Source organism: Juglans regia, chromosome 7, assembly GCF_001411555.2.
Source record: "Juglans regia cultivar Chandler chromosome 7, Walnut 2.0, whole genome shotgun sequence".
Lineage (NCBI taxonomy): Eukaryota > Viridiplantae > Streptophyta > Magnoliopsida > Fagales > Juglandaceae > Juglans > Juglans regia.
Window position 1 is genome coordinate 17,379,592 of NC_049907.1, and position 23,648 is coordinate 17,403,239.

The 23,648-nt window shown below is 36.8% G+C and overlaps 2 protein-coding genes across 2 annotated transcripts; both read left to right on the forward strand.

Annotated features, from left to right (window-relative positions):
- Positions 1–11,504: 11,504 nt before the first annotated feature.
- Positions 11,505–14,410, forward strand: LOC108982268 (polygalacturonase At1g48100-like). Its single transcript, XM_018953587.2, has 6 exons — positions 11,505–12,113; positions 12,217–12,384; positions 12,488–12,532; positions 12,616–12,823; positions 13,014–13,095; positions 13,759–14,410. Exons 1-6 carry the CDS (start codon positions 11,715–11,717, stop codon positions 14,258–14,260), a joined length of 1,404 nt encoding a protein of 467 aa, XP_018809132.1. The 5' UTR covers positions 11,505–11,714; the 3' UTR covers positions 14,261–14,410.
- Positions 14,411–17,602: 3,192 nt separating this feature from the next.
- Positions 17,603–23,379, forward strand: LOC108987977 (protein FAR1-RELATED SEQUENCE 5-like). Its single transcript, XM_035691836.1, has 8 exons — positions 17,603–17,837; positions 18,761–18,832; positions 18,913–19,035; positions 19,114–21,465; positions 21,578–21,664; positions 21,776–21,841; positions 21,921–21,995; positions 23,032–23,379. Exons 2-7 carry the CDS (start codon positions 18,770–18,772, stop codon positions 21,960–21,962), a joined length of 2,733 nt encoding a protein of 910 aa, XP_035547729.1. The 5' UTR covers positions 17,603–17,837; positions 18,761–18,769; the 3' UTR covers positions 21,963–21,995; positions 23,032–23,379.
- Positions 23,380–23,648: the final 269 nt, after the last annotated feature.

The window sequence follows — 23,648 nt, forward strand, 5'->3', positions numbered from 1 at the left end:
TCTGTACTCCTATCTATCGTGCTACTCTCTTTCTCTCTCACTTCCATCCATGCTCATCTTTATCTCATTTAGGTTACAAGTTCAAAACTCTTGCAAAGTCCCTTCCGTTATTTCTCAATCCCTCTGTTGCTTCTCTCTCCTGTCAATGGCTGGTCTCTCTCCTCTCTCAATTTTAGAAACCCAATCTGTGAATCTCTAGGGCAAAGCCGACCCCATCTGTGAGTCTCTCACCCCGAGTGTCCCTTGCAAACTCCTCCCCTTTCTCTATCTCTCTTACAAAATTGAGTCGACATCGAAGAGAAACCCCCTGCATCCATATTTTCATCTTTGTTGAGTTATTGATTCTCGATGTGATTTGAAAATTAAGCTGTTGTTGTTCTTTTTCTTCTTATTAAATTATTGGATTTCGTTATTCATGGTAGAGATTCTAGGTTCGCAGTGGTAATAAAGAAAGTCTTGGAAAACAAAACAAAAAAAAAAATGTAAGAAAGAAGATGAATGAATGAGGATAAGCTAAGGAAATAAAATGTCGTGTGGAGATAAAGTTCAAAATGGTAAACTCAATGTATTTACAAGAAATCAGGATTGGATCGGTAATTTAGGGAAATGAAGAAAATGAAAACGCACATTTAGGTTAGAAAATAAAAATAAAAATAAAATCTAACATGGCAGAGATGTGCGGTGTAGAGCTACTCTATAGAAGAACTCGGTTGGTTGATGCTCTTGATGGAGCAAATAACAAACCATGCACATGCTGCGTATTCAGTCTTGCATATTCATTGTATTATAGGAAAGAGGTTTAGAGAATTGAAAAGTTTATTACGTGGATGGTCTGTGGTATAAAAGTGTTCAAATAAAATTATTCCTCCCCTTTGGAGATAGGAAACCTATGCTTGCATTCAACTCATAGTGAATAAACAAACAATTATGTTACTCTCGAGGGCAGGGTATGCTACACGGGTTGTGACACTAGCATGTTAGATCATATAGTAATTCCAGCTCTAATTTTTATTATTAAAAATAGAAATTTTAAAAAGAAAACATGACCCCATTTCACTTTCCCCTCATTCTTCATGTTTTCCCTCCATTCTTCACTTTCTCCCCAGTTGCTTGACTAAAGATTTGAGCATTTTGTTTTAACAAAACTCACTAATAAATCAATATATAAACTCAAATAAATGAAGAAGATGAAGAAAACAAATGAGAAGAAGAATAAGAGGATGGTCAAGGAGTGTACAAGATTCAACAAACATCTGCCTATATTGTGGAAAGAAAATGGAAGAAGTTTGGGAAATATCTAAAATGCTACCTTGATAATGGCCTTGGATGCCCCATGGAGGCTTGGCCTTGTCATTGCCATGGCATGTTGTGGCTTAATTTGGTGATGGCACCAGCAACATGTTGGATTAATAGCAAAAATTCTGTGAGAAATGGGAAAAGAGGTTTTGAAAGGGCAGAGAAGAACGTGAACAATGGCCATGGGATTGTTTTGATACTCCCATGTGTTCTTCATTTTCTATTTGAAAAAATAACTAAACATAGCTAAGTCTGCCCATGGCAGTATCATTTTTCTTAAACAAGATTTATTCTCAAAGTTTCTTCTCTCTCATTCTCTCTTGCAGGTTTCTTGGGAAGGCCCCACATTCGGCCAACCCGACCCATGGCGAGCATCATCCTGCTTGAACAAGATGCTGAGGGAGGGTGTTGAGCTGAGCCTCAACCCATCCAAGTTTTCACACGTATGTCCGACCCAATATATATGTACGTACGTACGTACGTATGTATGTATAATTAAGTTTTGTAATGAAACGAGGTCGTTTTGTGTGACGTCTCCAGATTTCGCTTGGGATCGAACAAACTCTAAAGCGTAAAGACATGCAACACAAGGTTACCTGCCTCAGTTAATAACAGTTAAAGATGTAATGCACCTAACATATATCTAACAGTATGTAATATACACAACGGATAATAATTTTTATCTTTGAATAAATAACATTGTACCAGAAATTATATCCCAAAACATAACATGCTTCATAACTTCATAACAGACTGCTACATAAAATGTTACAAAACTTGTCTGTCATGACTATGACATATATAAATACTGGAGACAGTGCTCCATAAGTACAATACTGAGTAATATAACTATTATACTAACTTACTGAGCCAATTCCGCAACTTGGCTAAGATAGCTAAAATCCTATCAATGAAATGGAGAACTGAAGCTATAATCTAGTCGTCGTTGCATTAGGGCCTAATCGACCTGCAATGACCCGATCCAATATTATTAAGAATAAATTATGGATAATTTTATTAGGCTCAATAAATGAAACCCATAAGAGAGTTTATCGGATAAGTTATATTCATTTTAACCTAGAGTTAAGCCTACATTTAAAAAAAAAACTTCAAACTCATGAGTTAGAGTCCAAACACTACTACAATTCTATTTTCCTTTTCATAATAAAACTCATAACTACCAAATCTCCTTCTATGAATTTCAACCACACACGAAATCTAGTTCCAACCCCATGCACGTACTTGATCTACTCCCACTAGGGTTTTCAACAGCAGCTATATATATACCACTATTTTGATCAAACAATCATATATCTCTTCCCCCGATTTTCTCTCCATGAGATTTTCTTTCTAACCCCACGACTTGCACGTCGTTTCCCTCTTCATGCACGGTTTAGATCACGTTCTTTGTCCTTCTATCACTACATGCATGGCTTTATCGTACCCACTTCCTCCGTATGTACGTTTGTCATCTCTAGGGTTTTTCTTTTGGTTCTCAACCAGCTAGGTTTATAAATATGTTTAGCCCTCTTGCATGAAAATAATAGTCCACTGCCGCCCAACACCTGTGCGCACGAGCCCCCCATAGAATCAACCCCGAACGGAAACCACCCAGCCTCCATCTCCCTCACGTTAGTTCCTCTTTATCACAACGTCAAAATACACTCACTGTAGCACAGCCACCATAAACCACCCAAAACAACCTCTGCCGAGTTGGTTCACATCATTTACTCCACACACAACACCATTTGCTTTTGCTGTTTCACAAACCATTTCCCTCAGCCGTCCAGCAGACCACCCACACGACACCACCCACCATCCCTTCCTCCTTCCCAGCCCAAGGCCGAATCACTAGCAACACACATTCGGAAACAGCCCAAAACACCACACCGCTACTGTGCAGTTGCACCAAGAACCACCAAGACGAAGCCCAGCAGTGACCTAGCCACCGATACGCGAACATGCTCTGTTTTTCACCATCGAAACAGAGAAAAGTTTTTTACGTTGCCACCAGTTGATTTGGGCTCCAGACCCATGACATAGCAGTTGTGAACCACCAGTCTAACCATAAGAGGCCGATCATGCACCCAGGTCCACCGTGATCACGTCCCAGTAAGCTCACACCGATCCTCCCCACGCATAGCCTCTTGGCGTTATTCTTCCCTCCCGTAATCTCTGCCTCTCTCATCACTCTCAGTTGCGTAGTGATCGCCCAACTCGTCGTGAAGTACCACCACACCCCTCCCACTTCTAGTCACTGCTCATCCCCACCAGTTGATCACGGTCAGCCCCTACCCTTTGCCTCTTACGTAAGTCCAATCCCAAATGCATGCAACGCGTTGAATAAGTTTTAGATGGGTTAGTTAAATTACAAAAATGTCCCTGCTTTTTAAAGATTAACAGTTGAGAATAATTTAGTTTTTGGAATATTTTAGGTTTAGAAAATATAGGATATTTTAGTACTTTAGATTTTAAATAAAATCACATGTTTAATTAGAAATTTATGCAAATTATGTGTTTTTTTTTATAGGCAACTGATTACGCACAGAAAATAGTGGATTAGCACTATAAGGTAATTAGCATTATCATACCCTTACACGTATGTACGGTAAAAGACATGTCTTTTATAAAAATATTATGCATGTACACCCTTTATTGGAAGCTCCCTTTTACCCAAGTCATGATAAAATTTATGAAAATTTATGATTTTATGTGAAGGTTTATGCATTAAATTATTATAAAAATTCATGATTTTATGAAATGAGTTATGCATCAAAAGATTTATGGAAGACGTGATTGTATGTGAGAGTTATGCATTAAAATATTTATGAAAAGTCATGCATGATTTTATGTGAGAAAACATGCATCACGAAAATTTATGAAACAATGCGATTTCATTTTAAATATATGACATGATATGACAAGTATGCATACGATTTCTTTTGAAATCTATGCTATGACAAGTATGCAAGTATGATATGACAAGTATGCAAGTATAATTATGATGAAGTATGAATGATAAGATATGTAACGGTCTATGTTATGATATGAAGACGATACATTTGTTATGGGCATATTGCCTTGCCAGGTTGTACATGCTGGTAGTGCACTCAATATGTCTTCTTTATATATGGATTTCACAACCCGTAGCCGCGGGCATAATCAGAATCTACTTAGATTCGCTAACCCTAACTCACGGGAGTCAACAGTGGGAATCAACCTATGACAAGTGAAATATAAGTTCATGTTCATGTTCATGTTATTTACATATGTATTTATGAGTATGCATATTTTTCAAGAAACCTTATATTTATTATGTTTATTGTATGATGTGTTGTTTATTGAGTGTTCGACTCATTTTTTTGTATATTTTTATGTTTTAAACCACCTCAGGTGATAAAATTTATAAGGATGAGACTGTAGGATAGAACATGATCCCGGGATGTGAGGTAGAGGCCTAGACAGATTATGCTATGATTAGTTTTATGATTTAAGGTTTAAATAAATTATTTTGATAAGCGCATGAGACTTTGGTATTTTATTTATTTTTTAAATAAGTGCTTCCATTGACTCTATTTTGAAATTTAAGTATTTAATAAAATTCGTTTTATTTATGGAATCTTTTGCATTTGGTGCATCATTAAAAGAAAAAAAAAATAGTCAAGTTTAGTAGCACCCTAGCTCCCCGAAAATTCTAAAATGTCTTTATTAGGAAACGGGATATTACACGACCTCATTTAGCTTGTCCTCAACGGGTATCTCTGGTAACCAGTTACTTGGTTCCATTCGAAACCTTTTAACTTTGCATTGTCAACGAGAGAATTCCACACTATTTTAGCCACTCCAACATGGACAATGTGGTTCCACAAGAATAATTAATGCCTCGTTCTAAAATTTGTCGTCATGATAAAAATAAAAGACTTAATTGCTTGAAAATCTTTCATGACACTTAATGCATGTGATAAGGCATAGCATGTAGCATAATAACGTGTGATAAAATGACATGTCATATCGTGATATGTAACAAATAACGTGTAGAGTAATCAATGGTATGACATGGCATGACATATAATATTAACTGAAATGAACATGATAATTGTGAATGATGGATTCTCTTACCACCACACATACACAAGAATACTTAGAGTAAGTTATGAGTTAACTTATAGTGATTGTAGCACAATATATGTAAAAAGGTGTGAACTGATATGAGATATTTTTCTAAAGCTTAATATCTCACTAAAGCTCATATAAACATAAAGCCTTACTAATTTAAGGCTAAATTGCAAAGTTACCCATCTACATGTGAAAAATTATAATTTTACCCCTAAAATAAGAATTTCGTAGACTAACTCCACATCCTACCAAGATTTAGTCATTGTTTGGTTACACAGATGAGATATGAAATATGAAAATAGTAGTGAGATAATTTGTGAATAGTAGTGAAATGATTTGAGTTAAAATGTTTTTATGTGGTTTTGGGAAAGGAGAAAGAAAAAATTATATAAAAAAACTATAAAGTTAAAAGAGGGTTAGAATATAATTTTTGTTTTGGGATTTAAAAAATTTGAACTTATTTTTGTGTTTTGTTTGGAAGTTTGAAAATTTTGTAATGATTAGGTAATGATTAGATGAAAATGTTAAAATTTTAAAAATTTGAAATTGAAAAATATTTGTGTTTGAATGGTGTTTGAATGTTGATATGAGATGAGATGGTTTAAAAGGTTTGTGAAACCAAACTAGGCCTTACATTACTTATATAAATTTTATCCAAAAACCAAATATGTAGTGAGAAAAATTTAAATCAAAACACAACTATATATACAAATCATGCTTGGGCCGATTCACATATGGGTCAAAAATAAGATTTTGTTGCATCTTGACCAAACAACAATCTAACATGCTTAAACCGACGTTTGCAATACTTAAAAATCACATCCTAAGTTCTAAAATCATGTTAAGATATGAAGAGATACATACCATAAAAATCTAAGCAATACAAATGCCAAAAACACCAAATTTTAAGTAAAAAAAATCCATCTCTTGATGATCTAGGTCTAACACCTTCCACACAACTCCAAGGACTCCAAAAGTTTATAGATAATATTCCTAATATGTTCATCATTTAAACCTAATTAATATCATGATTGATCAATAACCAAAAATCACAAAACATTACATAGAACAATCAATTTGCATTAAAGCATCAAAACCGAGTATGACATGCTTTTGATATTAAAACAAAACACATGATCATTGGTTTTCATGGAATAAAACTTCAATAAATATAACCATATACTTAATATTCAAGTTCTAACTTGTTTCTAGCATCAAACCTATCATCATATGGCAAGAATCTCCTCAAAATACAACCATGAACTCGGAAGCTTCAAATTTTAGTTCAATCAAACCTCTGTTTTGCTTTCAACAAAGCTTTAAATCAAATATGTTTTAAAAAAAAACTCTTAACAAACAAAGGAAAGTCTTAAGAATAGTATATATGAATTTCATAGCCATTAGACTAGGTTTCTAGAACCAACAAATATCATAACCTCAAAACAGAGGTTGTTTTGTGTGTTCTAGTTTCAACTTCAAAGAAAATGTGTATAAATCTCTAATAAAATTACTAACATGCTTTGTATCAACTCATAACATATATAAAAATGTGTTATCATTCCATCATATCAAGACTTATCCCTAACTTTAACAAAAACTTGATCAAAACATCAAGATTTCACACCATCATCCAAACTATCATCCAGTATGATCTTTGCATGCTCAAAATATATTTTCATCAATAAACACTTCATGATAAATTACCCAAAATATGTCAATATAAACTAGAATCAAATAGAAACAAAATACATTGAGGAAGTTTCATGAGATTCGACTTATAAAGGGCTAGGAAATGCAATGCTATAACTACCAGGAAATCTGTCTGGTGCTCTTACCCAAGTTCTCTCTAAACTAGTGAAAGAAAAATAGCCAAAGGGTGAATAAAATTCATGGTTCGTGATGTATAGGGATAGAGTTCTAACATGAGGTGGTTGAATGACCTCTTGACGGTTGGTTTTGCAACCAAAATAGTGGGCAAAACCATGGTTACTCAACCCATGGTATTGACTGCAGCTGCCGAGAAGGGTGGGGAAGTTTTGGGTGGCTTTTTGGCCTCGCATCCAAGCACTACTTAGGCCGACATATCAGTCATAGGACAACCTTAGGTGGTGGAGAAAGCTTGCTCAAGAAACTTTGCATTGGTGGTGGTTTTTTATGGGCCAAAATGGGCCTTAACTTAGGGTATATTTGGGGTTTCGTTTAGGGTTTTGGTTGAGCCTAATGAAATTACTAAGGTATAAAATAGTAAATGATGATGTAATAGCATGTATTTGAGTAGTCAATAGCCTGTGAAAGTTATTAAATTAAGTGATTAATCATTTAAGCAAAATCAACCACTTTAGGGTTTGGGGAAACTATTTAGGATTTCAGTTTCCTCCATGGATTTTTGGATTTCAATTGGATTCCAACGGTTTGGAGTTTCACTAGGGTTGAAGCCCTTTTTGGTTGGCCATATAGTGTTTGAATGGATGGAATAGTATTTGCCTTAGATGGCATTATCACATGACTTAGTTTGCCTTCCATTCCTTCACATCTACATTTCATGCTTCCTTCTAGTGCCAAGTGTCCTATACTATTCACCAAGTGTGGCTAGAATCTTGTCAAGTGTTCAATAAATAATCTTCAAGACTGTCTTGGACATTCTACATAACGATTTAACAATCGTTTGAGCCGGGTGCTACGTTGCGATATACGAGGGATTAATATTCACCCAATACATTGTGAAAATTATTATTGTACCATAAAATCCTAAATAATCATATGAGCCTAGTGGTGCAATTCATTTTTGTGAAATTTGACTCATAAATACCTCAATTAAATAAAAAGGCACTCCTATGTACTATTCATCTGGAAAACAAAAAAACATAACATTGAACCAAAAAATGATCCTAAATATTCTAAAAATCCTAAATTTGTGTTTTTTATTGTTAATGCATTGAGCAATCGTTATAATATGGACCTTTCTACAGTGCCGCCCAGCTCTTATTGGTGGGCGTGTCCACTAGTGCAATCTCACTTTTTTCAAATATTTTTTAAATATCTTTAATTATTTTTAAAAAAATACACAAATTTACTAGTAGTAACATTTTTAAACATTTAAAAAAAAATTAAAATGTAATAGTGATCAAACCTAGGAGACAAACTAACATATTTCTTACAATATATGCAACAAAACCAGATTTGACAAAATAGGCCGTGACGAAATTGATAAGATTAGACCACCAAATCGTTCTTGGTGATTGTTTCTGAGCCATCCATTTAATCATGTTTGTCTCTTGATCGTTAGTGTGTATGTTGTTGTCTTGTTAAGTTATAGGCCGGTATCTAAACCAAAGATTAATAATGTAGTAATCACTGACAAGTCCTTTTCTGTGATAAGTAATGTCATGTTTAATTCTTCTCTCACCCGTGATACAATAAAAAACCAACCCGTGAGTTCGCAGCTTACACTTGTCACGGCCAGTACTTCATCTTCCCTTCTGAAGAGAAGGATCAAGTGTTAGTCATCCCTATTTTCGTCCCTTTCTTTATGATCCAATGTAGTCAGGACCTCGAGTATCGGCAAAATTAACTTATATAGCAGCATTATTTGAATTGTTTTTTCGCTTTGGAACTCTCTCTTCCATCATAGGGTGTGACAGCTGTTGATAGCACGCATTATTTGTTAAAATATAAATTAAATAATAAAATTTACATTTTTTTATCAATTTAAATTTTTATAATAGTGGTGATTTCGTGAAAAAGTACGTGAAACAACTGTATCCAATCTAAGATCTACCTTTTGAAGTACTAAATGCTTCTGCTATGTACATTTTATGCTTATGCTCTGATTTAGAATATCTAACACATAAGATACTGATTTTATGTATTGTTAACTCATTATTTATCTAAAAAGAAACTGATAACTATCAATAGATTTTAGGACGTATGAAATCATGATCTCAATAAGAGAGGGCTTGTGTGAGCTGGTCTTCTTAGCAGAATCCGAAGTATCACGGCTGAAAACCATGAACTGTCTGTCATGTGTCACTTGTCAGAGGTCGTACGTAGTTACGTTAAAGCTAGCTCACCCCAAATTCTCAATCACAACTACGAACCAACTCTGAGTCTATTTTACTGAGTCCATCCGTGAGAGCGCGCCTACAAGTACGTACTGACAGATGCAGACAACAACATGCATTTGCCATCCCAAACTTCTATGGCAAAGAAGTAGACAGTTTAATATTTCATCCTTAAATATATATATATATTAAATTATTAATATGTATATATATATATATATATATCATCCAAAATTAAGAAGGAGCTTTGCTTGGTTACAGAAACTTTCCAAGCTCAATCGGCCAGCACCGTGACTCAGGTGAATTTAAATACCTCTCAATTTATCGCTGTTGTTATTATTAATGTTCTAATGTACGTGTACTTGGTTTGAAGTGAAGTGTCATGATGTGAGATTTAAAATCAGGTTTGGAAGGCTTCTTTTCCGGCCTTTTGGGTTATGGAATTTGGACGCACCCGTGGATGCTGGTTTAATCCTGTACGTTGTCTCAAGTCGCACCTTGCTACTATTTATATATATATATATATATATATATATATATATATCACACACACACTCACACTTCGAAGCTGCTTTTATGGCCACAAGGAGCAAAACAACAACAAAGAGTCACGAGTCCTGCAGCCTTTGCATGCATCAAAACCACTAGATTCACCCATTTGCTTCTGCTATATATATATATATATATATATATATATTTTCCTTTTAAATTCGGCTCATCCGCCAGCTACAGGTGGATCATGTCTCTCTCAGCAATATAAAAGAGCTCATGAAGGAACAATGCAAATATTGATATCACATGAAATTTGGTACGTGATATTGACATACGTACTCTGCCTTAGGGTAAGTGGCAATGTACCGAGCTAGGGAATATAACATCTCAATCAAGATTTGATGCTTAATTTATTTTTGGAGAGAGAAAGGGTGGGGGGGGAAGAGTTCAATAATACAAACGAGGAATTGCTGTACTAAAATTATTGATTCTGGTCTTATTCGGCCGCTGATTATGTCTCTTTAATTGGACAAAAGTCTTTGGAAAATGAGTAATGTTACGTATAATTGTAGAGTGTGCAAATGTTATGTAGCCGTTTTGAAAAAGAGTGAAATCTACTATTAAAATTTTTTTTTTTTTTTTCATATGAGTCCTGTATTTATTCATTTTTTTAAAGTGATTATGCAGCTTTTGCATACTTACAACTGCATTTATCATTTCTCTCAAGAAGTTTGAAGACTCATATGTACGTACATAACGTTTAGTCGAGAGTTATTTGGACGCTCGAGATGCCAAATGCTGACAAAATTCAGTTGCCATGCAATGATCAGGCCAATACTCTTTTGAGTCTCTCTCATTGTATGAGCAAATGATCTTTTATTCTCCTAGTGCATACGTATGTATAAATGCAGGGTTCTGTTCTTGAAAAAAAAAAAGTAGTACATTCCAGCGTATTTCATTAATCAGTGCCTTAATAGAGGTTGGGAATTAGGACTCAAAAGACTTCTCTTTCCATCGTGACTGCATTCAATTTATTTCAACAAGATTGCAATTATGTTATATCGATATTCCTCCAGATTGTACGACAGCTCAGCTCAAGATACGAATTAAAGAACATGTTTAGTTTTGGCACTCCTTTTAGAAAATAAGAGCCTCAAAAATCAGATAAGAAGCTCAAAAGGAATGAATCTGCAGTTCCTCACAGCTTCAACCCCACTAAAAAACAACAGAGAAGGAATAAACATGAGATCATCTTTGGACGACATGATGTTGAAAAGCTAAAATAAAGAAAAAACAGGCCGTTTGAGACGACAACAAATAAATCCAGGAAGAACAAATACTAGTTTGCTTAAGGTTGCCACAGAAGACCAACCTCCAAAAGCCCTACAAAAGCCTCCAACCGTTTTCCTAGCTAGGGACATGAGTGGCATTTCATCAACCGGAACTTGACACGTGTCAATCTTAGGCATGAGGTCACTTCTTCTGGCAAAACGTTTAGCTTGAATATAAATGTGAGCCTTCAAATGTTACTTGCCTGCCAGGCAGGATACTTTATTTGAGGCCAGTAGAAAGTTGATTCGTTCATTCCTTTATCTTGCTCTTAGCTCTCTGTCCTCCATGCAATAAGAACTCTGACCCCTTAAACTTTTGTCACTTTCCAGAGGAACACTTGGGTAGCTTTTTGTTGTACTTTCTACTCAAACATCCAGAGACATTCTTCACAGAACAGCCTTCAAAACATTTCTCCTCATGGGCCTCGTTCGCAAGCTACTAGTCGTTTGGATCACGGCGAGCCTTCTCTTCCAGAATTCAAGCAATGTGGAAGGAAGATATCATTACCACAAGAAGCTGACGATTATAAGCTCCCTTGCTTCTTCCCCTGACGCTCAAGGCCCTTCATCCCCAGATACTCCCCCCTCTGTTCCGTACCCAAATGACCCCAGGAATTCTAGTACAAACTGTGTTTTTGATGTAACATCTTTTGGGGCAGTCGGAGATGGTTTTGCTGATGACACCGCTGCATTCACAGCAGCATGGAAAGCAGCTTGTGCAGTAGAATCAGGAGTGGTCCTAGCTCCCGCAGATTTTTGTTTCAAGATCACTCCAACAATCTTCACAGGGCCATGCAAGCCGGGACTGGTATTTCAAGTAAAGATTCCTCGTTCTTTTTGCCCATCTCATTCATTAGAGATAGATAGAGGTTTGGTATATACATCTCAGTTCATTCTAAGCTTAATTCATTTGTGAAAAGGTGGATGGGGTCCTAACACCACTGGATGGACCAGATTCGTGGCCAAAAGCAGATAAACTCAAACAATTGCTTCTGTTTTACCAACTTGACCAGATGAGTTTCACAGGAAAAGGAACCATTGAAGGGAACGGCCAGAATTGGTGGGATCTCCCATGCAAGCCTCACCGGGTAAATTATATGCCAAAGCTGTATTCACTGTTCTCTATATATTTTACTCATTCCATGAAAATGAAATATTACATTACTAAATGCTAGTGATATGCCATTTCAGGGTCCTAATGGATCAACAGTGTCAGGACAATGTGAATCCCCTGCTGTGAGTAATATTATCAGATTTTCGATAATCAAGAAGCTTTTTACAGACTTAATTACATCAATCTTATTTTCTTTCTTTTACAGTTAATCAGGTTCTCCATGAGCTCCAATTTGGTGGTCAGCGGTTTGCAGATGCAAAATAGTCCTCAGTTCCATATCAAATTCAATGACTGTGGAGGAATATTGGTAGAAAAGTTGTCCATCTCTTCCCCAAAACTTAGCCCCAATACTGATGGGATCCACATTGAGAATACTAAGGGTGTGGGGATATACAACTCCTTAATAGCCAATGGTAAGAAAATAATGTCTCACTCGATCTTATCTGGCCATTAAAATTCCTTCTTCTATAAATCAGTACTCATCCTTTAATGACATCTAATATCACTTGTCCAAATTCCGAGACTAACTAATAGTTACTCTTATATGTAACCCTTTTGGTTTGATGCGGAGACGTAATAATGGAGATTGATCGATTTAAACAGGCGATGATTGCATTTCCATTGGACCCGGGTGTTCAGATGTTGATATAGAGGGTGTCACTTGCGGGCCTAGTCACGGGATCAGGTTCTTATTTATTATTATTTTTCTTAATGTGGGAAGAAGAAACTTGGTTTTCAACTACCAACTCGAGTTGATGATGAGCTATATTTTGCATGATAAAATTGAGTGATACTATCTTTTTAGTTTAGTTTATCTGAAAGCATGCATGTATAAGGGTTAATAATTGTAACCACTAGAATCTTCCGAGTAGCCTCTTGGAAGTATTATCTTTCTGATTGTGACCCTTTCCAACCAAAGTAAAGGCGAAAAAGCAACCAAGTCTTGTTTACCAACTTGATGGGTTCACGCCAAAATCCGTGAAACAGTAAAAAAGAGAGAAAGGAAATTAATTTTAGTACTCACCACATACTAAATAAATAATAAAAATAATATTATATATAATCTTGAGAGTTGGGCAAGTATCGCGTATTTTATTTGAAAAAAATAGAATCCACACTATTAATAAATTAATTTTTTCATATAAATTTTAAATTTATCTACTTTTTTTTAAAATAATGCGTGGAAATACCTTCAATTTAAAATAAAGTTATAAAAAAGATTGTATCTGTATCATTATTGAACAAAAGAAAATCATTAGAATTCCATTGATGAGAAATACATAGCTTTCTGGCCAAAGGTTGATTAGTTAGTGTGCCTGACTAGTAAAGTCTCCCATGTTCTCTGCAGCATTGGAAGCCTTGGAGTGCAAAATTCACAGGCATGCGTTTCAAATGTAACAGTTCGAAACGTAGTCATCAAGGAATCAGATAATGGGCTAAGGATCAAGACATGGCAAGGTGGGACGGGTTCTGTAACAGGCGTATCATTTGAGAACATTCAAATGGAAAATGTTATGAACTGCATAATCGTAGACCAGTATTACTGCTCGGCAAAGGCTTGCTTAAACAAGACATCAGCTGTACATGTCGGTGACATTTCCTTCAGGAACATAAAGGGCACCTACGATGTGCGCAGGCCTCCTATACATTTTGCCTGCAGTGACACTGTTGCTTGCACAAATATAACACTCTCAGAGGTGGAGCTGCTCCCAGAAGAAGGGGAGCTGGTGGATGATCCATTCTGCTGGAATGCTTATGGAAATCAAGAAACCTTGACTATACCTCCCATTAACTGCTTGCAAGAAGGGGAGCCTGAGACCGTCGTTGAGCAATCCACATATAGTTGCTAAGATAGGTGTTTTTGGTTTTTCTTGCTAATTAATTTACTAGAGAAATGCTAGATTCACGTAGAGATATCATAAAAGTAAAATTTATAAAGGCTTATTGTGGTACAATAGTTATAAAGTTTTTTTATATTCTAAAGAAAATCTATCATATCATTTGTAGGCGTATCAATCTTTGAATTTTACCTTTGGAGATCCATTTGCTATACAGAATAATGTATTAAGCCCAAGGAAGCCCTCATCTGTTATGGGTCTTTATTATTTACCTAGGCTACATCCCTATTTGGGTTTCTCCCCTCATTGTGTGATGAGACATGGAATGGGTCTACCGTTTTGGGCCTATACTGTAATAGATTAGATGCATACATTGAAGTAACGTTAACATGGCTATTTGGTAAAGAATAAGAGTATGGAAAACTCTTAACTCAAGCGATACTGTGTACCGAAGTGCACCAAAGTGTTGACATGAATTGATTTAATGAAACAAATTGTTTTAATTTTACTTGAAGGAGCTGAAGGTTTGGGCGGGATCTGAAGCTACACGAAAAGTTTTGACAAAACGCAAGATACAATGCCCTCTCTCTTCTCTCTGTTCCCTCTCTGGTTTGAGCCCTCCGCGTGCGTGTCTTCTCTTTTCTCTGGTTTGAGCCCCTCCGCATGCCTTCGTTGCGCCTCTTTCCTGTGAACACAGCTGCTACCACCAGTATCTCTCTCTCTCCGGCTCCTCCCAAGTTCAGTCACTGTGTTAACAACCAGCCACTGCAAGCCACGAACGCCTGATGTATTCTGATGCGTAATTTTAGTGTATAATATGGATTTGAGAAAGAAGGAAGAAAATATATTCTGGAAAATCATTTGGTAAAGACTGAAGTTGTCATGTTAACAGAACAGCAACATTTCGGTACTTTCAAGGACCAGCTTCTCTTAGTCCACAAGCAAGCCTCCAACAACACTTTTATCACTGAAATGGGGTACACCTGAAGTGGTTTCATCTACTAAAGGTTGCTGCACCTAAATTGGTTGTCACAGTGAACAACAATATTGAATGAATTCTGCCTCTAACACAACACTGGAATTTGTGAAGGCAAAGCTACAATATTTGGAAATTTGCTATGAAAGATCATAGCAAATTGACTAAGAAGGTCACTGAACAAGTAAGAATACTTGCCAAGGATGAAATCGAGGAACTAACTGATGTGATCCCACCTTATGACCAAGCAAAGACACTTGGTAAAACGAACATTGATGTTGATCACATTGCTGCTGGGTTACCATGTGGCAGCGAAGGATTCCTTTTGATGTATGCTCGCTGGAAAAAGCTTGAAAGAGACTTGTACAACGAAAGCAAATTGTAAGTGTTTGACTTTACTAACTTAAATGTGGTTTTCTTTGGAGTGTAAACCCACAAGCTGCTTCATATTCTCTTTATGTCAATGGTATGAACTGTGTCAAGTTTTTCTTTTGGAACTTCAGCTGTTTTATTTTTGTCAATTCGGTATCTGGAACATGTGACTATTACTTGATAAACTATTTGTAATTTAATTTATATTTGATTGAAAGTGAAAGGATTATTGAGTTTTGTAATTGTTGAATATGATAGACTCGCAAGTTAACTAACATTGTGGATTCTCTTGTAGGCGGTTTGATACAAATTCTTGATGTCTATAATTCGTGCTAGTAAGTCATCTGTTTCAAATCCATATTGGATCCAAGTAGTAAGAAAGCATGAATCACTTTACACACACATTTTTGTAATTTTTATATTTCAAATGGAAATATTATCGTTTATTATTGTTAACTATGTTTACTTCTTTGTTCCTTAATCTCATTCATTTTGCCTTACCCCCCCCTTTAAAATCTCCCCCCCCCCCCAAAAAAAAAAACATCACTTGGGTTTGTTTGTAAGAGTGAATCTGTGCAACATCCAAGACAATTGAAGTAGTTAGTAATAAATGAATTGTCAAAAACTTGGGAGGAAGAAAATGTATTCTGGAAATGTTCTATTCTCATTGTATAATATGAATTTGCAAAAGAGTATTTATAGACATTTAGAGCCATAATAGAATTGGCATGCGCATAGTGTTAAGCAGCTGACGTGCGCTGTTGTACAAGTGGTATGGCAGAGTGAGTTAGAATATTTCCTGAGCACTATAATACAACCAATCAAAAACAATACAGCACAGCCACAAAGGTGTCTTCAAGTCTGCTCTACATGACTGGACAGTTGGATAAAATGGTGGAGCCTTGCTTAGCCCTCATTGTGCTGGAGGAAGAAGTGATCTATTCAATAGACCCAAGTCAACGAAACCAAGACCACATCAGAGGGAACCAGGCTCCAGCCATTGAGGTCATCTCCAAGCACGACAACCACCTCCAAAACTTGGCCAACTGCACCATGAAACACCGAGCCGCCGTCCGCCAGCTAAACGTCTTCTCCACCACAGAGGCCCAGCCCCGTCACACTCAAGCGATCCAGTCCATACCACTTCCAAAGCTCCTAGTGTATAACTCGAACAAGTAACAACATACACCTCTCTCCACCGTACACGGCCAAGGAAGCCTCCACATCCAACCAAAAACCAGCCCCAAGCAGTCGCTAACTTCACCGTAAACCATGGAAAAGATTGCACTGAAAACCACCTAGCAAAGAATTGATGAGGAATATTAAAACTGAAACACAAGAAGACAAATGTAAACATGACAAGAGGAATATGCCGAATGAAACCTTACAAAAAAGATTAGAAAAAGCTTGCAGAGAATATAAACATGACGAGGGTTGCTCGTGATAGCCGTGAAATCCAAGGTCGATGATTGTTGCGGTGGAGTGAAAATAGAGTCGACGGGTAGAGAAAATGTGGTTTGCCTCTCAAGTAAAGGAACTGAAAATGAAGATATAAATTAAACATAGTAGGCTGATAATGCGTTGAGGATCAAGAGATTTGGGGGAGATGAAAGCGGGCTGCGTAGTTTTCTGTCCTCTGAAGATGATGTTCTTTATTCCTTGGGTTGTTTCTTCTCTTCTCTTCTCTTTTTTTTTTTTTTTTAATATATCTGACAAAACTTTCCACGTAGACGGTCGGTACACAATCGGTGCGCAATGTCGCTTGCACCCAAAAGAACTGTAAGAGTATGTTTAAACATTTGGAGTATTTTAGCATCACTTCTTCTAGGTACAGTCGAGTAGCACAAACGGCGCACAGTCGGCTCAAAAGAAATTTTTTTTTTGCCACGTCAATTAAAAAAAAAAAAAAAATGAAGAATGGCAACGCGGGAAGATGAAAACAACAGCGTCTTCTCCAAGCTACGGCTGTCTGAATGTTTTTCTTTGAGTTCATGTTCTGAGTTTGCGGTGCGGAGAAAGTTTCAATATTTTGCTTTGCTTGTTGAAAGAAAGTGGGAAATATACTGGGAATCATCATCGATTTGATTATTTTCTTCCGAAATATTCTTCTACCGAAAATCTTCGGCATCGTCGTCTTACGGTGTGGGTCTTCGGCATCACCGTCTCACGGTGTGGGTCGTTGTCTTCCTCTTCACAGTACTCTACCGTGTTGGTCTTCGTCTTCTTCATCTTCACCGTGTGGTAAGAATCTCTCTTTTTTGGATTGTGCTTTGAATGTAATGGATGAATATCCTCTGTTTTGAAGCTCTGTTTTTAAGCTCTGTTTTGAAGCTCTGTTCCGAAGCTTGATACTGTTAGGATCATATCTCTCCATCCTTGTTTTCTTGCTTTTGTTAAGCATGAAAATTAAATCTGCATAGTGAATAACTCCCATGAAGAAAAAGAGAGTTCTTGATGCAAGGGTAGCATTTACTCCCGACCACGGACATGTTTCAGGCATCAAATGCTAATTTTTATCCTCAAAATTCTACATAGTTTAAGCTGCATACTAGACACTCGAAAGTAGTTATCTTAGAATGATTAGTGCATAAAGGTATTACAAGAATGTAGAGCACAGTTAGGCTTCGAAGGAAAAGGGATTTTAGTTCTTACCGCCATCATAATCATCTGAGCCTTGCATCAATTTTTTGTGATTTACATGAAAATCCACTACCTGGCAGAATTCATTTGATTTTAACATGAATGGTCCTCGGACCAAATGGCACCTCTTCTCCCCATAAACAAAGGGTGGCAGGTGGGTAACTGGTTAGGTAAATTATGTATTTAAATCTTGTAGTCGTAACATTTAAACCACTCATAACCACTCTTTTAGTTTGATAGTGGAGAGATATTTCTAACACTATACTAATAATGTTAGTATAGGTTTAAAAAAAAAAATAAGAAGAGAAATTTGTACTTATGCATATTATGGAAGCAGAATATGCATGCAATAATTATTAACTTGTTCCTGCTATGGTTGTCTGCATGAAATAATTAGTTCTAGAAGTAAATTAAATGTTTGAATTGTTGCAAAAAGTTGAAAGAAGCCGCTATTTTTCAAAGATGTTGAATTCTTTGAACTTTTTTCCTCCTATAAAAAAGGTTGTACAATTTTTTTAATGCAGCATGTGAGCATGGAAAAAGGGAAGGAAAACCCATCTCTGTCAACACCATGTAGCTCAAATCCCTCTACTGCGGTATGTTATATGCATCTTAATATTTGTTCAGACTTTGTCAACCTTGTATTTGCTAATTATCATTATTATTGTTATGTTAGGAAATCCCAACAACTGCTCCAAACTTTCCAAATTACATGCACGGTTACGGACCAGGGCCTGCATGGTCACCGGCTTTTATCACATATCCAAATGCATACCAATGTCCAAGCAACATTGTTATGGTGATGCAACTTCATTGTTGTTGTTGTATTTTTTTTTTTCCTTTTTTTTGGAAGTTTAATTGCTTTTTTTCTTAGCAGAATACTGGTTATCCATTTCAATATGGGATGAGACCTCCGACTCCTCCCATGGCTACAAGCTCCGGAACAACCGAAAGAGTCGAAGAGGATACACCCGGGTGTAGGGAAACTGAAGAGGATACACCCGGGTGTAGGGAAACTGAAGCGCCATGTTCCTCCTCTATGGTTCATGAACAAGGTGAAGATGATAGGCCAGAGTCAGGGGAAAGTGGTTATGGCACTGCTGAGACACCTTCGTTAGACCGAATGGATGAGCCTGATATAATTGAGGAACCAAAAGCGGGGATGGAGTTTGATTCTGTTGAGGAATTAATGAGTTATTATAAACTATATGCTAAGAAATGCGGGTTTGGATCTATGACTCAAAGGAGTGAAAGGGATGACGAAGGGAGTGTCAAATATGTGACTATTGGTTGCGCTCGTGGGGGGAAAGCGAGGAATAGGACAATGAATGTCGCCAAACCACGACCGACGGGAAAGAGTGACTGTAAGGCAAGGATTAATGCCTTAAAAGTTAGGGGAAAGATGCAGTTGACCACAGTTAATAATACCCACAATCACGGGCTGAGTCCACAGAAATCTCGTTTCTTCCGATGTAACCACGAAGTTAGTGAGACTGTAAAAAGGGTATTAGATACTAACGACCTAGCTGGCATTCGAATGAACAAGAGTTTTGGATCTCTTGTTGTGGGTGCGGGAGGATTTGAGGACCTGCCATTTTTGGAAAAAGATTGTCGCAATTACATCGATAAGGCAAGACATCTACGACTTGGAGCAGGTGGTGCTGGAGCGCTTCGAGACTATTTTTGTAGGATGCAATACAAGAACCCCGGATTCTTTGTCTTGATGGATTTAGATGATGATGGTAGGTTAAAGAATGTCTTTTGGGCATATCCACGCAGTAGAGCAGCTTATCAAGATTTTGGTGACGTGGTAACATTTGACACCACGTACTTGACAAACAGATACGGGATGCCCTTTGCACCCTTTGTTGGTGTAAACCATCATGGGCAGTCGATTCTTTTGGGAGCAGGGTTAATTTCCAGTGAGGACACAGAGACTTTTATATGGTTATTTCAGACTTGGCTGCAGTGTATGGATGGTATAGCCCCACCAGCTATTATTACTGACCAAGACAGAGCAATGAAAAATGCAATAGCCATTGTATTTCCAGAAAGCCGACATAGATTTTGCCTCCGGCATATACTGAAAAAAGTCCCCGAGAAGCTTGGCTCTCATCGTGCCTACAAAAGTGGCCTGAAAACTCAACTGATGAAATGTGTGTATGACAGTCAAACTATTGAAGAGTTTGAGAAATGGTGGGAAGAGTTAATTAGCACATACAGTTTGCAAGAGAATGTCTGGTTGCAAAGTTTGTACGCCGAGCGCACACATTGGGTACCGGTATTTCTGAAGGAGTATTTTTGGGCTGGCATGAGTACAACACAACGAAGCGAAAGCATGAATGCTTTTTTCGATGGATATGTTCATGCGAAGACAAACTTGAAGGAGTTTGTCGACCAGTTTGACAATGCATTGAAAAAGAAAATCGAGAATGAAATCAGTTTGGACTTCCACTCATTTAGCGTTACAATTCCATGCATATCTAGATCACCAATCGAGAAGAGATTCCAAGAGTTATACACAAATGCAAAATTCAGGGAAGTTCAGCAGCAAGTTATGGGTGTGCTCGATATGGATCCATCTCTACTTAGAAGAGATGGATCCAAGAAGACCTACCTGGTAGAAGATAAAATTTCTGTTGAGGAGTTCACGAAACATGTTACATATTATGTGGACTTTAATGAGGAAGATTGCGACGTTAAGTGTTCATGTGGGTTATTTCAAATGAAGGGGATACTATGTAGGCATGTCTTGGCCATATTGAAATGTAACGGGATAAAGTACTTGCCAGATAGGTACATTTTAGATCGATGGAGGAAAGATATCAAACGGAGATACACGTTAATCCAGAGTACCTATGACACAGGAAATCAACGGGAAGATACTAACAGATATTCAAGTCTGTTGAATATTTGTTATCGGATGATTACTCATGCAGCGACTTCAAAAGAGTATACTGAAGACGCAAGTAAGAAGTTATATGAAATGATTGATTTATATCATGGCAAGCAAGAACCCCCTTCAATGACCAAAACGGATTCCAATGTTGGTTTAATGACAAAGGACACAACTACAGTTGGTAGTTCGCAGAAAGTACTCAGTCCACGAGTTGTGCGCGGAAAAGGCAGACCCCCATCTCTGAGAAGAGCATCCAGAATGGAGCAAGAAATACGGAAGGTTAAAGCGAGGACGAAGAAAGCAAATGTAAAGGGATCCAAACGTAAAGAGGTTCGATAGGGTTAATAACAAGAATATTTGCCACATGCATGTTTATTTGGGTTGATTTATTTATGCAAATATTGTGCTGATATAGAGTTTTTACTTGTTACTTGACCATTAGCGAGATGGCGAAGATACGCCATCTCATAACACGAGTCGGAATTTATTTGGCCCATCTGAGATAGTTGATGTTGAAGGAAACGTGCAGGTATAGATAATTTTCTTGCAAACTTGCTGTCTTACTTTGGAAAATTTATGTGCAAACATTCATTGTTAGACTTACATTTGACATATTTTTTTCTTACCTATGTATGACTAGACTATTCCAGTCAGCTCAGCTTTTGACATTAGTGGATTCCAAAATATGGTTGGGAGTCAAGAAAGTGTAATACTTCTAAACATTTTATATTTTTAATATCACCGGTATTGATGTCACATTAATATTTGCTATTTATTATTTACAGATGCAACTTGGAGTGGATGGATCACAACCTTTGCCCAAATGATTTGAGTGGAGTGAATTTTAATTCCTGCTAAAGGTATTTGTTGAAACTTTATTTGTTTGTAAAATGCAGCTGCAACAAACTCGCATATTTTAATTCCTGCTAAAGGTATATGCAGCTTCTAACATATTTGCAAAATGTGCATAGCTGGAACCATCTTGAGTATTATTTTGATAGATATATATAGCTGGAAGTCATAGTTTGATATAGGCTGGCATATAACTGGAAGTTATATTTGCAAAATGTGCATAGCTGGAAGACAAGCATATTTTGATAGATATATATAGCTGGAAGTCATTTTTGCACACTGTGATGGGCTGGAAGACAAGCAAGTTTTGATGGTGGCATAGGTGGAAGTCATATTTTGATAGAGTTGTTTTGATAATTTTTTACATTTTTCTATGCAACATAAGATCACGTTTCTTTTTTATTTATCCCTGCAGTTTATATATATCTTGTGTTACCTTGTGTTACCTGACTCATCCCTACAGTTTATATATCTTGTGTTACCTTGTGTTACATTTTTCTATGCAACATATTTTGATATAGTCGGAATTTTTTACCTTGTGTCAAAACATACTCATCCCTGCAGTTTATATATATCTCTATCTGTTAAGAATTGCATGTACCGATTTTCTTGTACCTAGAATTGAAGAAAGAAAAGATAGGGAGAAAAAGGTTGCATGATGGGGGGTGGGGGAAGAGCATTGGAATGGAGAAGATTCTTGTATAAAGACAGGGGTCGTCCGATACTAATCATCATATTTCTTTCCCCTTTAACACCAAAATGTGCATAGCTGGAAGACAAACTCGCATACTAATCATCATATTTGAGTCTGTAAGCAACCCACATAGAGAGAGAGAGAGAGAGAGAGAGAGAGAGAGAGAGAGAGGCATAGATATTTCGAACTGTGCTTTTAGGGGCTTTTCTATTATGAGGGTACATGGTATGAATTGGCACTAGGATCTTAACTCTTTTGCCATGAAAAGATGCAAAGTTTTTGTATTCATTCAGTTTTGCCTCTCAAACTTGTGTGTAATTTTTTTCATGCCTATTTGTTCAAATTCATAGCCTAAGATTGAAGATGGCTGGGATCCAAACACCATGAGGATGATTTGTGGGATTCCATAGCTGCCCCTGCTCCTAGTACACAAGTGGAAGTTGTAATTATTTTTGTGGGGAAAGTTTGCATTTTTGTAGATACATTTTTGTGGGAAGAAAGAATGACACAAGTGGAAGTTGTAATTATTTTTGTGGGGAAGTTTGCATTTTTGTAGATACATTTTTGTGGGAAGAAAGTATTCCAAGTTGAATATGTATTTATATTTTGAAATCCCTAGACAGAAATGTTGAAGATGCAATCCCAGTTCACGAAATGTTGAAGATGCAACACACTAGTATTTTGTATTTATATTTTGAAATCCCTGCCTTGCCAAAATTGTATGTACATTCTTGTGGGAAGAAAGTCATTTTTGTATTTTTTTTTGTAATTTATTGTGCTGATGTTTGTATAATTTGCTGGGATATTATATAATTTTCTGAAGGAGTATTATACTACTAGACATAGGCCATGTATAATTTGCTGGGATATTATACTACTGGACGTAACTGCAGTTTATATAATTTGCTGGGATATTATACTACTGGACGTAGGCCATGTAGCGGATTCTCTAGAGTTGATGGAGTTT

Coding starts and splice junctions, on each gene's coding strand:
- LOC108982268 (XM_018953587.2), top strand. CDS start 11,715: ATGGGCCTCGTTCGCAAGCTACTAGTCGTTTGGATCACGGCGAGCCTT. Junction 12,114..12,216: donor AGCCGGGACTGGTATTTCAA/GTAAAGATTCCT, acceptor ATTTGTGAAAAG/GTGGATGGGGTCCTAACACC. Junction 13,096..13,758: donor GGGCCTAGTCACGGGATCAG/GTTCTTATTTAT, acceptor TGTTCTCTGCAG/CATTGGAAGCCTTGGAGTGC.
- LOC108987977 (XM_035691836.1), top strand. CDS start 18,770: ATGGAAAAAGGGAAGGAAAACCCATCTCTGTCAACACCATGTAGCTCA. Junction 21,665..21,775: donor ATGTTGAAGGAAACGTGCAG/GTATAGATAATT, acceptor ATGTATGACTAG/ACTATTCCAGTCAGCTCAGC. Junction 21,842..21,920: donor TGGTTGGGAGTCAAGAAAGT/GTAATACTTCTA, acceptor TATTATTTACAG/ATGCAACTTGGAGTGGATGG.